This window comes from Paralichthys olivaceus, chromosome 16 (assembly GCF_024713975.1).
Source record: "Paralichthys olivaceus isolate ysfri-2021 chromosome 16, ASM2471397v2, whole genome shotgun sequence".
Classification (NCBI taxonomy): Eukaryota; Metazoa; Chordata; class Actinopteri; order Pleuronectiformes; family Paralichthyidae; genus Paralichthys; species Paralichthys olivaceus.
The window spans coordinates 4,296,496-4,313,514 of NC_091108.1; the positions used below are offsets into that span (position 1 = coordinate 4,296,496).

At 42.6% G+C, this 17,019-nt stretch overlaps 1 protein-coding gene across 6 annotated transcripts in view; it reads left to right on the forward strand.

Moving 5' to 3' along the window:
* Positions 1-1,887: 1,887 nt before the first annotated feature.
* The window catches only part of LOC109643851 (piezo-type mechanosensitive ion channel component 2), a 62,486-nt gene continuing 47,354 nt past the window's right edge, over positions 1,888-17,019 (forward strand). For all 6 annotated transcript variants that reach the window (XM_020109107.2, XM_069510579.1, XM_020109137.2 and 3 more), the window contains exons 1-3: positions 1,888-2,478; positions 8,516-8,611; positions 12,505-12,630. In XM_020109107.2, the coding sequence (XP_019964666.2) occupies positions 2,415-2,478; positions 8,516-8,611; positions 12,505-12,630 (286 nt within the window). In that variant the 5' untranslated portion in view covers positions 1,888-2,414. The remainder of the gene's footprint in view (positions 2,479-8,515; positions 8,612-12,504; positions 12,631-17,019) is intronic.

Sequence of the window (17,019 nt, forward strand, 5' to 3'; positions counted from 1 at the left end):
CCATCTCGGTGATGAGGCCAAATGGTGATTCATCACATCCCAAGCAGGACCTCTGCTGCCTTAAGTGCCCTGCGTTGTCCACGTGGTCGGACTGACGCCTCCCACCGAACCTGTCTTTCCTCCTGCCTAATGCACCGAGGAGGAAATAACAACATGGATCATTTCCTTGTCAATAGAGTCGTTAAACGTATCAAAGCTCGTGTGATTGATTGGTTTTAATCATATGTTAATGCTTCAGTAAAAACTTGGCCTCTCCTCTTTATCCATACACAACAAGTAAACATGAGGTCAGCGCTCCTCGGCTTGTTCTTAAACGCAGTTTCTTTTAATGGTGGTGATAAATAACCTTGAGTGGAGTTGTAAGTGTTTTTAACTGGGAGAGAAGGAGGAAACCAGTTACAATAATTTCTACAATTATACATTTCCTGGGAAAAGTGCGGTTTACTGCCCGGTAGAGAAATTACCATCAACTTCGACGTTAAGTTAATTGAGAGCTTTAATGAAAATGGGCTTGAGATCAAGAAACAAACATGTGTAGACTCTCAGAGAAACATCTGAATAAATAACGTTAAAAAACGAAGGTCAGAAAAACTCCCATTGGAGCGGCTCCAGGCATCTTCATGAGATTTTACCTCAAGTTTCAGTGACTCATTAACTCAAACACTAAAATATGAGCGGAACAACATGATGGATTCTGTCACGCTCCGTCATTAAACACTGAGCAAGGTCTGTTCATTTCTTTGGTAGAGAAAGAGGAAAAGATATAAATCATTTTATTTCTCCCAGCATGACGATGACCCCAAACACACAGTCACTGATCTTCACAAGTATGAAACTCAACTCATACTTATACTTGTATGTTTGAGTATTTACAGTTTATGATAGATCAAGAAGAAATATTAAACTTTTTACTGACAGCTTTAGTTTTGATAGTTCTTGATTTAACTGACTCTTTAAATCTCTGAGATCTTTTGGAAATGAGATGTTAATCCTTCCAGTAGAAACTCTCATAGAGGATTTAGGAGAATTAGCACTGAGACACATGAGAGTGTTGTCGTTCTCATTTTGATGATGAAAAGAAAAGAAGGGATGAAAACAGTATTCTCTCCAAAGGGTTTAAAGCAGTAGGTGTTCAGAGTTTAGTGTTCTCGTTGTCCTCAGGTCAGTTGTGAGTTGTGAGATACAGTTATTATAGTTATTGTTTCTTAAGGACGCTGCAGGAGCAGTAACAAGGATTCAACCTCTGGACGACACAACATCCAACAACTTTCACCACAATGATGCAAACCACCTCACATGTCCCCAACTGTATAAACATCTCGGAGCACTTTGAGTCATGATACTCGTCTTGTTTACTCAGGGGACAATTGGATTACAGAAGATTCCTGTTTTGCAGGGTTCATTATTATTTCAGGGACCGAAAAAACATTCTGGTTAAAAATGATTTTCCTGCCTCAGAGGAGAAATGTGTCCTGTTTGTTTGTTTGTAATCAGGGTGAAGGAAAGTGAGCTGCTCCGTGCAGGCTGGTCTCCAACCAGTGGGTGTCCCTGTTTCTCTCCAATATCACAACTGGACCGGACCTGCAGGGACGCGATGGTGAGAGAAATCTTTCAGTTCATTTGATGCTCATAGATCTAAATATGTTGATTAAATACCAAGCTGGGACTTTGTGTTTTTTTTTTTTTTTTTGTGGAATAAAACAAAAGTTGTGCGTTTTTCTTTCAGTGCTTGTATTTGCATCCACCTCCTCTTGCTTCCAATTATCACAGAGGGCTGGGCCGGGTGGCAGAGGGAGACTTCTGATTGGTTGAACCGGCTGTCGGTCACACCCTCGCCCTGTAGCCGCCTGTTGGAGAGCCCACTCCACACCAGAAGTCAGAAAGTCCAATTTCAGCAGAGGCACTGGAGGAGAGGTGGCTCATTTATCCGGTTCATCTCATCGCTCCCATCACGTTATTTAATAAAAGTCGAGTCTTTTGACTGACAAGTGTTTGGTACTTTTCTTCTTAATGTGGTTTAGTTGTAAAAAAAAAACAACGTTAATTGGTCTTGGAGACTTGTTGGCTCCTTTCTCCGGCATTTTTACGCGCCGTGCCAGCCCCGTGTTGCGCGCACCTGAGTCTGTCTGCAGCTCCAACATGACTTTAACGCTCCAGAGCTTCTAAACCACTATGGTGGCCTCCTTCGCCGGTGGCATGCTTGCTCCAGGGAACCTCGGTTACTGTGGAATAACCACCGGGGTCCAGGTGTCATGACGGAGAGCCGATGTGGCCGTTTGGAGGAGCGCACTAGTTTGACGCCAGCTGGGATTTGACTTGACAGAGCGGCAGGAGTTTGGGATGCGAGAGAAATCTTAAGAGAGACAATCCCTCTGCTTCTTTCACCTGGATTCAAACACGGGCTGCCCGGAGCCATGGCCTCTGAGGTGGTGTGCGGGCTGATCTTCAGGTTGCTGCTGCCTGTGTGTCTCGCAGCCGGTGAGTTTGTCTCTGATCCATGTTTTTACGCGTCTGTGTTGGCCTGTTCTGCTGCTGCTGCTGCTGCGAGGTGTGGTTGAATGATTGATCAATTAATAGTGATGAAGTTAATCCACCATCCCTCACATCTGTTCATACTGAAATCCAGCTGAATGAGGGCTGAACATTTGACTTTCTATGTTTTTATGATCTAAAAATTGCCCTTTTTCCTCTTTTCCACCTTTGCACACTAATAATCTGACCTAAATTAAAACTCTCATGGTGCAAACTTTAAATATTTTGTGTGTAGGATGTCAAGAGCAGCAGATTTATGCTTGTGTGAGCATTTATTCAGAATGTATGATGGTTTCTGTTTGACCCCGTGAGGCAGGAGGTCACAGTTCGTCCCTCCTCACCTCTGAGATCTGAGCTTTCAAACTGAACCCAAACAAGAGTCACACACCAGCTGTTAAAGAAATTACAAACCACATCACGTGTGAGCACCGATCCTCACCTGTCACATTTTTACTGGAGTCAGTAAAAGGACAGAACATCCTGTCGCTGCACAGTGTTTAGGTGACAGTCTGGAAATGTCTCGTCATAATGTTTGGTACTAACATCCCCACATCACAAACTTTCTAACTCTTCTGTTTCATTTGAATCAGTTTTATTTCAATTTGCACGAGAGAAAGAAATTCATTTTGGTGTCAAGAGGTTTGAAAAATACACTGAACTGCAGTAGCACTTACACACACATGTGCCTCCACAGAACTGATGTGATAGTTTCCATTGTGGTTTCTGAGTTTTGCCCGGTGGCTTTTAATGAGTCATCATTGAATCATTTGTGCTGTTATTGATTGATTAGCTGCTCCTGGACGTGGAGTTGTGTTAATATTATTGATTAACATTTACACAGCCTTGACAGTGTTAGAGCTACATGTCGTGTGTTGTTTCTCATTCCTCCGAGCTTCAGTTGGTTTGTTTACAGCGTTTTCTAACTTTGTTAAGAAAAGTTCTCCACGCAGGGAGATGTTGTGGTCGCTGTGTTATTGGATGTTTTCGCTCGATTCATTCTTTCGAGATGCAGATTTCTGTGAGTCACACATCAAACCTGGCGGCTTATTTGGACCCAACGGTGACCTTCAGCGGCTTCGAGCAGGATGACGGACAGGATGACGGACAGGTCACGCACTTAGATGCAGATTTGTGGAGATGAAGCCGGCGGTATGACGACGCCTCGGATGCAGACTCTATTAAATGCAGTTTACTTTGCGTTTTGTGGCAGTAATTCTGTGGTAGGCCACAAATGAAGAGAGATTAGCGTCTAACTGCCACTGAGGTTCCACTCTGGTGTCTGTGTGAGACTTATTATGCTGACGTGGAAGCTAACAGCATGCTTTCTATAGATAAGACCCACTCAGTACCACCATAATGCATCAATTGACAGCCCGACGCCCCCTTTATTTCCAAAAGCAATTGTCAGGCCATGCATTGTCTCCATTAATTCGTGGAAAGTCGTTTTAACAGTATGAATTAATAATGCGGTTGTGAGGGAGAGAAGAATTGCCTTCCCCTTTTATCGTAAACATACCTTTAATATTTGATGTTTTTTCAAAGTGCAAATGAGCACAGCTACTCTGCAGCCGTGCAGCCGACAGGATGGAGCAAATGTAAAGTGGACGGAGGGGAACGTATGTGAGTACAGATGGCGTCAGGGAGGAGAGAGGGTCATCGGCATCACCTGATTCACAACCTGCGTTTTCTGTCGTCTCTGTTTTTGTCAGAGGATCTCGTCTTAATTAAAACCAGCGGATGCCTCCGCCAGGGCCCAACAGTAAATTCAACCAAGCTGCACCAAATTAAACACACTCACAGAAATCAGTTCCCTTCTTCATCAAGATCCACGAATGATGAGAAACAAATGAGGAAAAACGCTCTCACAATGTTGAAGAAAGTGGAATCCAGATCCCCTCTAATATTTTATGGTTCTTCCCTGACTCCACATCCTTCCAGGAAGTTTTGTGGAAATCTGTTCAGTTTATTTTTGTCTAATCTTGCTTACGAACAGAGAAAGATCCTTTTTGGAGGTAATCAAACTACTGAATGAATCAATAACCATCAGCAAACAGTCTAAAGCTGCTAATTGGTTTTTCTTCATTGTTTGTCATAGCAAGGATTTGAGTTTTTACGTCTTCTCTGTCTCTTGGTTTCCTCCCACTTCTTATAGTTTTGGTTTCGATGTCATGTGATTGACGGTAAAGTGAGTTTTTGTGCTCGTGGTCCTGAATAAACAGCCCAGCAGATGTTGTCCGACTCCAAACGTCTACACTTCTCTTGCTGCACATGTCCAGCAGAGTAATATACGTTTACAGATCCCTGTTCTCGTGTCCCAGTGAAAGACTCGTCTGCTGAAGTCTGTGTTTTCTGTTGGCCATCTGACAGCACCTCTATTGAAAAGTGCAGAACTGCTGGGCCTGTGTGTACACAGTCCCTCTACCACACACACACACACACACACACACACACACACACACACACACACACACATTTGCACACAGTTGCAGTTTGGCTGATCAAACAGGCCCCTGTTTATGTGTTTACTGGACGGGTTTGGAGTGTGAACATGATTATGAGCATGTAGTTTCCCAGATGTCTGAGCCGACATTGAACATGCGTGGATCTCCGGACAGCAGCAGGTCAGTTGTGTTGCGTTGGCTGCAGCAGAGTAAAGCACAACTGAAGACAGACAGAAGTGGACGTGCATCACTGCAACCATGTTTTTAAGGTTTTCATTCCAGGCAATTTAAGACAAAATCAATTTCTGCTTACAAATCGCTCCTCCGTGCTGTGCTGGTGCGTCACCAAGCTACAAGCAGCCACGCTTTAGCAGCAGAGATGAACTGACTGTAGAAATACTGCTTGTTACAAATAGCTTTCAATTAAAACTCAAATTTAAGTTTAAATTGTATCGTTGAGTTAAAAATACAAACCAGATATTAAACATATTCTATATGTATATACCAATATATAAAGATGGACGGCTCCCTAAAAGTGAAGACAAAACATTATAAACTCCCCCTGGTGGCTGGCTGCAGTATAGCTCCTCCATGTTAGTGGATGGGACATGAACCAAACTGAATAATTAATCTAGAGAAAGAGTTAAAAAATATAATATGAAAACCATGTTTTGTTGACTTGTTTACTCTTATAATGCAAAAATATTTCCTGTTTGTATTAATTAATAAACAGTTAATTGAGAAATTGATTATCAGATTATTTGAATGAAATAAAAAAATATATATATAAAAATAAAAATGTTGAAAAAAAACTTCCAAACTGTTTTTATTTGTTGATGAGATGATGCAGAGAAACTTTTTATAAACACACCAGGAAAAAAGCAGTGACTTAATGTGGTATGCTCTGTGGATTTAGATTCCTCTGTTATCTCCCCCGTGCTCGGCCTGGCCAGGCACCGCACCGCCTTATCTTCCATCACCACATTTATGTTTTTGGGCTCAAACTCTGAAGGCGGTTGGCTCTGGTTTCACTTTGCTTCTAGTGTCAAGGCTTTGCATGTGTCTGTAATAATAGATTTTACTGGGAAAGACAAAAGCCTGATTCACCCGTAGATGGGATTTTTTTTTTTTTCTCAGTAATTTGATGTCTGAAAACAATGGCAGTTTATTTTCATTCCCTGTGCAGAAATCCTCCGTTGGTGAGTCACACAGGCAAATGGTCAGGAAGACTGCGGTCAAGTGTCTGCAGGCAGGCAGCTGGAGCAGAGCCACGCAGATACAGACTGATTATCTCCTCACAGCACAGATACAGAATGACTGCAATAGATTTGTATTTGAGCAGATGAATAACGGGGGCTGCCGGTCTCAGGCTGCCAACTTGGGCAAAGTGGGCATTTTTGGAGCTTATTTAATGCCACATTTAAACCGAGATAAAAAGAAGTGGGTGGGGAAGGAAATGGTGCAGAGTTCGGCTCGAATAAATAAAAGATCTCAACTACTTGTTTAAAACAAAAAAAAAAAGAACGATAATCATAAAGTGCTTTATTTGTGCCATTATATTCTGGGTTTTTCAGAATTCACACACAATGTCAGTCATTCATTCAAACTTGCCGCTCAATCACAAATCTACAGATGTTTGTGCTTTGCCCCGAAGACGACAGCACCAGCGATATTTATTTCTATTTTTAAAACTTTTATTTCAGTTTTCATTGGTCTCGATCTGAGCACCGAGAAAACGAGCAGGTTCGCTCACTGGAGCTCTGGCACGGGAAAAGTCACCGGCAGTGTCGATGAATAGGTCCATTGAGTGCGCAAAGATAAATAAAAGCACCAGTTAAATGTCATTTTTCAGTAGTTGTAGACCCGTAGCTGCTTCGACGGGACGATCTCTGAGACTTACGGTGACTCACGAGGTCGACCAGGTCATAAACTTTGTGCTTGTTGATATAAGTGCTATAAGAAATCTGGGAGGCCAGACGGTGGGTCCACATTTTATACAACGTCACTGTGCACTTCCTTCCCTACAGCTACTAGATAAACAGCTTATCACACAAGTAAAACTGCGAGTTGTAAATGTTGCATGACGAGAATATCCCTCATTAGAGTGTGTACTTCCGCCGAGGCCCAACAGTCCCCCTTGTGAAACCACATCAAATTCACTATTTGTATTTTTGTTTGGATTCTGCACGGTTGAGTAATTTCTGCACAATCCTGCTAGCTGACAACAAAAACCTTCCTGAGTTGAATTTACGGATGAACTCAGTGTTTGTGATGTACGAGCTCCAGCGTTGAAGTGGTGTTCTCTGCTGCCTGGTTCACTTTAACTGATGTTTAGTCAGCAGGTGACACGAGCCGTTTAACTGGTAAAAGCCTCGGTCAGCGCAGATGGTCAGAGCCACTCGGGGAAATGAGGTGTGCTGCAGATCAATGCATCAATTAATGGTTTTTGGAAGTCTTGTTTGCACTCAAGCGCTTTAACTTTCATCATGAGCTCAAACGACTTCTCTAGTGTGCTTGGTGTTAATGTTAGGAGTGGAGTGTGGAGTTACATAATCCAGTGTGTAGCAACAAATGAAACGGCTCATTAAATTCAAGCTCGACTGAATTCAAAGTATACCGCTGCAACTAACGATTACTTTCATCCTCAGTTAATCAGCTAATTTTTTATTGGTTCATCTACGAATCATTAAATCTATAAAATGTCGGGAAACGGTGGAAAAAGTCGTATCACACAGTCTGAAGCCCAAAGTTGGAAAGTTTACAATGAGGTAACCATTTAACCAAAATAAAATGCAAAAATAACACAAATGTAAAATGAGTACATTCTTTTATCAGCTCTCACTTTCTTCCTTCATCAAAGTCACTAAAATCAGACTCTTGCTCCATGTGGCCGAGTGTCATCTCAGAGTTTTGGCTCCCAAACTTGATTTTCCTGTTTTCGACGCTGCATCGTACATTTTAGGGACATCTGCTGCGTGACAGAGCTTTGGTGGGTATTCTCTGATCTGCTCTGTTCCAGATTTTTCTCATAAAAGAAGGATCCAGTTTCAATAAAGTCTCACAATCCATGAAATTCTAAAGGATTCTAGCAAAATGAAATCATCACACATGATACAGAGCAGCACTGTGTGAAGCCTCACACTTCACAGAGCAGCAGATCTGACCTCTGGCAGTCGGTTAAATGTCGGGTGATTGTTGTAGTAAATGTCGATTCCCTGAATGACTGAATTAAGCTCAGGCTCTTTGTGCAGCGGAGCCCAGACGAGCAGATCACAAGGCGTGTGAGGGTGAGGTCTGGGTGGAAGAATGTTATTTACTGGTATGAGCAGCTTCTCTATAAGAAGCATTTTATTGACCTTCACCATATGTTCCTCTCAGATTTGTGATGACTCATGACAAAGCAGCTGGTTACCACAAGTTATGTAATGCAGTATTGCCCTAAAAGCTGTAAATACCCTTTTACAGTACTGGTATTGAAGCTTTAAAAAGTATTTGTTGTTGATTGTGACTTGAATGTGCCTGTTTTCTGTGTGTTTCCGCAGCTTGCCTGTTCAGGTACAATGCCCTGTCCTTCGTCTACCTCATCTACCTCCTGCTCATCCCGCTCTTTGCAGAGCCTTCAATCACGTCGATGCAGGGTAAGATTTCTCTTCGCAGCTTCGCACGTTTCACCGGCTTCATGTTGTCTCATCGCACGACTGTTTCCCAAAAAGTCTCCAGTTTGAGTTGTTGTTCTCTGTAACACAAGCCTTCTCCAGGGGACTTGAATTTCTTTGAGATGAGGATGGATTTGGCACCTGTGTGAGTCCATGAAAGGTAATATGGCTCAGTGCGGGCACGAGTCCATCTGTAATAATAAAAATGATGCACAGCAAGCCAGATCTGAGATAGGAAGCTACGGTCCATCTGGGCCAGACCTCATATCCACTTGATGAATATGATCATTTTATGCTTTGGTTTTTGTGCACATGTAAAAATAAAAACTTTAAAGAGAGGAAATTGGACACACAAGTGTTTTTGGTGAATGTTCAGTTGTGGTTTGGTTGTTAAGCTCTCCAGTATTTTGAAAATGTGAAAAATGAAACCCACACTCGCCACGTGAACATTGACATGGTCCAGCGATCGCTCATCCAAGAGACGTGAATCACTCTGCACGTCTGAGGTTTACGAGAAGCGACAGAGGTGACTCGTCTCCTCACAGGTGGTAAATGTGGGATTGTGGTCGTCAAGTTCCGCCACGCCTTTATGCACTGCCCTCACCGCAAAGCATTTAACAGCACAACCCCTCAGACCGCTCATTATATGAGTTTCTGTCGGAGACCACATGCCGTGTTTAATAATACATAAACCCATATCGGCGGCAGGAACAACATCCAGGCCGAGAGCCGTCTGCGCTCATCTCCAGCTGAAGTAACAGTCAGGAAGTAAAGGAGGAAGAGAGGCAGAGGAGAGGAGAGAGGAAATAAAGTGGACCACTCACACTCTCATCAATAGTTAACGAGAGGAGTCTTTTAGTAAAGCTGCATGTTGACTTCAACAGATGTGTCAAGATTGATCTATGTTTTGGACATGAGTGGACAGCAAAAAGAAACAACACTGGGTTTTTTTTAAATTAAAATAATTAGGTGAAGTTTTCTTGGGATACAAACAAGATTGCAACAAGCTACTACTTCCATTGTAATATGAGATTCATCTGCTGATTGTTTTCTTTACATTTATTAGTTGCTTAGCGTTGACCAACTGTGAAACATCCAAAGATGTTTCATGATATAAACCAGAGAAAAAAAGGATCAGGAACAAGAAGATTTTTGCTTAAAAAAAACTTGAGCGATTAATTAAACATCAGAATCGGCAGATACGCACGTGTGAGAAACTCTGGTAGATAGATTTCGTCAGCTTATGTAACCTTCGTTGCATTAAATGTAAAACTATCGTGTAAATTGCCTGAGGTGTCAGACAGTATGAGATAATCTGTGAAACCTGCCAGGACCTGATCCTCATGTGTTGTCCTCACATGTCTGTCTTCAGGACGGCAGGAGAAAGAATCAGCGTGAGGACGTCACAGTGAACACGGTCTCAGCTGCAGGATTATTTTTACTGATTGTAAAATGAGTGGAAAGTATAACTATCGCAGGACAAACAGGCTGAAAAGCATTTCGCTTGAGCTCCACAGGATTTTGTAAAATTGTAAAGTTTGTACTGTCCTGTGTCAAGTGTTAATAATTATTCCTGACTGAAATATTAACGAGATAATCTGTGGAGTCGATGTTTATCTCCTAAAGTCTGCAGAACTGCTCACTTCATCAAACAATGCGAACTGTGTAAACATTCAGAATATACACTGACAGTGTAACCTTACAAAAATACAACTGTGCAGTTACATTTAATTAATTGTTTCATACAGAAAAAGAGATGGAGCAGAATTTGTTTTGATGGTCTGTTTGATTCTTGTCTGCTCAGTCTTAGAGAACATGCAGCAGCTAAATCTGTAAAGTTGCTTTAAACCAAATGTTAAACATAAATAATGCATCAGGTATCATTTGCTTACAAAAAGCCGCGGCGGTGCCCGAGGACACGGCAGCATTCACTTCTCCGTTCCAGATCTGCAGACAAACTTCCAGTGGTTGTTTGTGATTTACTCTCTAATGTCTTAATTGGCAGTATTTGGCTCCGCTGCCTCTTGAAGGCATTAAATTCTCAGTGGCAGTGAACAGAATCTAAACTAATCCTCCTGTATGTGCAGCAGCCGTTACAGAGAGGTGCTATGCGCCTCGTTTGAATGGCCACTGACATGATCACTTCCCTCAGAGAGTCTTTTACCACTGTAGCATGGATTTGTATAAATGTCTCTTATGCTTGATTTACCAGGTTTGTGTTTTAGCTTCTAACGGAGCTTGTCTGGTTTGGACACTTCTCCTCCGTTCATCATCCATCCTTATTGTTCCTTCTCCAGATCTGAGACGTGTTTTTTCTTCTCTATTCTCAAATCTGGCCCAGGCTTCTGTAAACGGGCCAAATTGCGTCGGTGTTCAAACTGTTTCTCAAACTTTTCCATGTGGCTAAATCAGATGTTTTGAAATGGATTCTCTGATTGATTAGAGGAAAAGCAGTAACTTTCAAATCTAAACAATGCCCTCTGTTTTGGAGCATTTTTAAGAATACTCTTGAGGAGGCACTTTGAGACTGATTAATGAAGTGACGCGAAAAATACTTACTGGAGAAGAGCACGAGGAAACCAAGACAAACGGCCGTCAAACAAAAATACTGGTTCACCAAATAGGAAAAAAAGGTCAAAGGAGCCAAAGCAGTGGATTGTCCAGAGCCCTCGGACCAATTTGGATGCAGAAGCTTGCAAACACTCCTCATATTTACAAGCATTCTTCTCCCTCCCTGGGAATTGCAATGGGAAATTACCACCAATTGTTTTCACTTCAACATTTTAACACGCTGCTGTGTTGTTGCACATTTGATAAAGTTCGCCCTCAGCGGCCTGAGGCTCCGCAGCAGTGCTTTGCCAGAGTATTGTGCCACCACTACAGTGCAGCTATTATGTGTTCCCGGCAAGGATGCAGTAAATTTAATAAGATGGAGATGATGCCCCGCGAAGACCCAGTGGAATAAACTGTGCAGATATGTAATACACTTTATTCTCTCAGGGGCGGCAAGGGATATTGTAATGACATCATCAAAGACTCATCCTTCCCTTAGGATCAACATTTTTTATTTTGCCTGTCAGAAAAAATCCTACTGTCGAGAATTATCACCATAACAACTCCTGAAATTATCCCAAATACCTGTAGGGGCACTATAAAATGTCCATGTGTTGAACAGCTGTGGCAGCTCCTCAGACTCCGCTCATCCATCCCTCCTCGGATCAGTACCGTCCACTCACAACTGTGTTCTTACCTAATTGTGCCTAAAGTGAAGACACTGGGTCCGTCAACGCCGATATGTTGCAGTTATGGTTTTGAAAAAAGCCAAATATTCATCTTCGAACTTTCAAAGCTTTTCAAACCGGAAACCGAAGAGAGAGAGAGATAGATCAGGTACGAGGTCTGGCTTTACTCTGTCGCCGATCAGCTGGGGGCTCGGAGAGAATTAGAGGTCTCGTAGGCCACAGGAATGTTTGTTTGACTTTTCAACCAAAATAAGCTTAGCTCAACGGTCAAGGATATGTGTCATGATCCACTGAAAATCCCCCTTGGATGCTCTCCCAGTCACCTCCACTGTCCTCACCGGTTCATACGAAGCAGCACCACAGCTGATCGCATGAATATGAATCATTGTTCTGAGTTTTGCTATAGGAAACAGCTGTCCATGTTCAAATACGGTCCTGCCCTGAGATTACTTTGAGAATCCAGAAATACGAGACACTTTTTAATGTTGCACAACTCAGAAATGTCTCAGTGGCTCAGACGATGAAAGAAATATACTTTTTCTGTGTTTGAGTCTTGAAATAACATGTGGAAATCCTTAAAAGTGAGAGTTTGTGGTGGTGGTGAATTCACTTCAGCCCTCTCTCCTCCTGCAGGCCACACAGGGCGTCTGCTGCAGTCCCTGTGCTTCACCAGTATGTCCTTCCTGCTGCTCCACATCATCTATCAGATTACCGTCAACAGCCTCCTGGCCGGGAACTCCATCAGCTCTGACTTCAACTGTGAGTACACTGCAGCCTTTATAGTCCAAGCTCCAGAAGTTGTGAGGTTTGTTGGGTCTGGACGTAGAACTCAAAGGTGACCAAAGCCACAATCCAACCTTTGTTTTTAATGAGGTGGTGCCAGAAGAAACGACTTTTGCAATATCATAATGTTACGACACAAACTAATAATATACACATTTTCTCACTATATGAAGAACGAGAATTGTTACTGAATCATCTTGGTTTTTTAGGCTGCGAGAAAATCTAGCCAGATTCTGCGACTTGTCGGTGAGTCCCTCATTATCTACTCACCGCTATGCCGACGGAGGGATGGATAAATATAAATGGCCCAAAGAAAAATAGATTTTCTTCACCTAAATCTTACACCCTGGACCTTTAAATGTATAAAAACAACAGAGAAGAAACATAAAGTGTCTCCATGCTGCTCCGGAATCGGTCACCATTCACTTCAGTTGAATTGGATTTGGCTGCAGCTCCTCCATCGGCTTAGTGATGAGTGGATAATGAGTGACTTTTCTTTTTTGGGTGAACTTTCCCTTTTAAGGTGCCGGCACTCAGACACTGTTTTGTCCAGATTTGGTAATTTCATTGTCATTTAAGACCAAAAGGAAGAAATCTCTGCTTATTTCGCCACATGTTCCCAACAGTGTGTGCACACGTGTGACCCATCCATCACACAGGCCGTCCCTGTGCTCACACCCTGACCTGAGCCGTTGATGCGGTGTCACGGGGTCGTACATCACAAGAAAGGGTGTAGCTTTTTTCACCACCCAAAAAGTTTCCACCTAAAAAAAAAAAACTAAGTGAAGACATGTTCCACTGGCAGAAGCAGGTAAAATATGCTCTCTGATAATAATTCACAACCTCAACACACGTCCCTGCTCTTATTACATCTAGCCACATTGTGAAGATTTATGAATCTCACACATTCCTCAATGTAATTAGCCGCCTTGTGCCATATGGGCACAGATTCTCGCTGCCAGTAAAGCAAACACTGTAAGAGGAGGCGTTAATGGTTGGCGTTCAACTTCTCATGAAACCGTATCAAACTGTGAAATTTGTGTCCAGGCGGGACAGACCCTGACCTTGTGTTCTAATGACTTCTTCTTTCTAATGGAAGAGCCTCACTTTCCAGCGTCCGGCTGCAGCCAACTTTGCTCAGAGGGCAGAACGAACCTTATCGTCTGAGGCAGAGACACCGAGCCACTGAGACAGGGTAGACTAAATATCCACTCAAGGAAATCTTTATTACTGAGGCCTCAAGAGCCACACGCTTTCTCACAGATAAATCCCTGATGGTACGAAGCCAAATAACCAACCTCATTTTTCTGTGTACCTCATCGCTTGTTAGAAAAATGGTTCATAGGTATTCAAAACCAAGACGTATGAATCATGAATGAAACCAAAACTAACACAAACACTGTACTTATAGTGAAAATACTGTTTCTTTCAAAAAACACGAAGCTCTTCTGTGTGTGTGTGTGTGAGGAACTTTGAACCACGCCTGCTGCTCGGCTCCGCAGATGCTGTTGTCACTCAGCTCACCTCTGTAACTTTACAAGGTTCAGCTCACACATGACTTTTTTCCATTGTGGAATATTTGATGGTAATTTTACTCACTCTGACTTCAGACACTAAAATAAAGTGGCGGAAGGTAACTGTGGAGCCCTTCACAGTTAGACTCTGTTTTGGTCTTGTTAAGTTTTACATCTTCAGAAAATAGCCTCAGGACTGGGTGCACCAGACAGAGCAGGGAAGTGGTGAAGTGTTTTTAAAAACAGACTAACTAACTCACACTGTTGGTTTTGGTCTTTTCAAGGGATTTGTTATCCCACAACAAAAAGTAGAACACAAACAGCTCTGGACCCAACTGGCATCAAATAAGTGTAGACTGCAGGTCGACCTCAAGCCAAGGTTAGATAGCACACGCTGCAACAGTTCCTGGACTCGCTGTATGATATTCTCCTGCGCTTCTCCCCTTCATTTCCTGTCGGCCTTAAATGTCTGTGTTGAATAAGTGCAAAATACCCCCCCCCTAGTTTCTGCTGAATCCTGTAAATGAACAAACAAACAAACAAACAAAACACCCTTAACAGAGTTAATTATCAGTGATCAGCTCTCTGGGTTTGGTCGTATCGTGAGTATTTAAGTGTATACTGTATATATTCTGTATATATACTGTATAAGCAGCAGAGCAGCTGGTGGATCCTGGCTGTCATCGGACAATTAATGAGGCGGGGGGGGGGGAATCTAACTTCACACACACACGATGATAAACGAATGTGAGGCTGAGGAGACGCTAAGGATGCTGTACAATAATCTAAATATGTGAGTGGAAAGTCAACACAATGTCTTTCATACAAATGTATTTGGACGTTTGCTCCATTGCGATGATTTATATACATCTTGTAGGGATTTGTTCTTCGTGACGTTAATGTAATCCTAACCCAACCTTTTATTTTTGTTATTCATATGCAACAGGAATCCAGACATTCGTCTTTGTCCACTTGATCCACCTCCTACATTCTGAGAAAATGCCTTATCTCAGATTTCTATATCTGGTGCTTAGCCCCTCGACACCCTTTTCCTTTTGGCAGCCAAATGTAAACAAGGAGAGGCCGTCACCCCCCCCCCCCATCAGATGACTTCATATTATTTCCTCTATTCACTGCGGCCAAATACACCATTAGAGGAGTAAACCCAGCACAAACTGAACACCTCCAGCTGTTGGAGCAGGTCAGCGACACCAGATAAGGCGGAGTCGTCTTCTTTCGGAGTCATCGGTCGTCCCGCTGCGCTGACTCAACTCTGCGTTTGCATTTATATTAAGTGTTTGTATAAACTGGTTTTCCATAAACCGGGTGGTGCTCGCCACAGTTCAGATAATGTCAACTCAATTGTCAGGGAGTGACAGAGCAGTATAAACCACGGTAACGTTAAAACGTTTTCCTGTGATTATCTGAACTTTCTGGGTCGTCATTGTCCTTTGCAGCAACACCCGCATCCGTCTGGCCTCTGAGAAAGTTAAAACAAACCATAAAAAAGTACGAGCGAGTTTGATTTGCCCCTGAAATCTGACGGCAGTTGATATTCCTCCAGCTCATAAAGGTTGAACAGCCTGTTGAATGGCTGTTTGGAGACAAACTCCTCAGGGATAGACCGTCATTGAGTCCCGTGATCTCACTTGTCGACCTTTACCGCTCCTCCGTATCCTCACGTCCTGTTCCCCCAAATATGAAGCATTTACTGGATCCTTCCTCGGCGTACAGTTTCTGCGATGATAGTTATGAGGTGGTGAAAAGTTGACGCTGCACATCACCAATCTCTGTGGAAAAGGGCAACGTGCATTAGGCCCCGGAGACAGAGGAGAGGGTGCGGTGCTGAGAGGTTAACGGACCAGTAAGTACAAAGGGTGTTTTATGATGTTCACATTAACTCTGAGGAAGGACAGGTATTTTTGGTGCTCGGCTCGGGAGGAAAGTTACACTATTGTTACACAATCTTTGTCTCTTCCTCCCACGGATAAGACCGTGACTCTAACTTGGCGTTCGTCATGTGTGATTTCAAACGCAGGGTTTCCTCTGACACCTGCTGGCTCAGTTTGGGCTGGATGAAGTCAGGTGTTGCAGATGTTTTTGATTCTGGAATCACTCTGTTTTTCTTGGCGTATTTTAGGCTGAAGCTTCTATTTTTAGAACCAAATGGGGCATTAAGTGATCAATGAACTTTATCAACCTCTGTGGCACATTATTAGGTTTTACAAAAACACTAGCGGCCCTTATTTCCTCTTGTGCAAGTCTCTGGCCCTGCTCTTCATCCAGTCGTCCACTTAACCCAATCTGGCTCTTAACTTGAACAGTCGTGTGTCACTAATTAGACTGTATAATAATCTTTCTAACCCAACCAAGCTTACTTCACATATTACTTTGCTTTAATTAGGGTTTTAACAATTATTATTATTATTATTATTATACAGTTGATCTGTCATATCTTAATTCTCCGCACTGTGCACACCAACAGTTCAGCGCCTAATTAATCACCCAATATACCAAGAGAAAAAAACGGACATATTGAGTCGAGATGCTCAAGTCACAGACGCTGTGTCTTTGGCAGCAGAACAAAAGCAGAGTTGAATACCTGGAAATCTCTCTCTGGGCTCCGGAGTGACGTTCAGGAACACTTCAGCCTGAACGAGCTGTGGAAACAAAGCTCACATGAAACCTGTTTATTTTCTTTTTACCTGAATTTATGTAATAAATGAAAAAAATTATCATCATTCTTCATATTGTTGTAATATTGAATAATAATCAGCAATTTTTAGCTGCTCGTACACTGGATGAAAAATATCTCATGTGAACGTTGTCTGTTTGTTATTACTTTGATTTG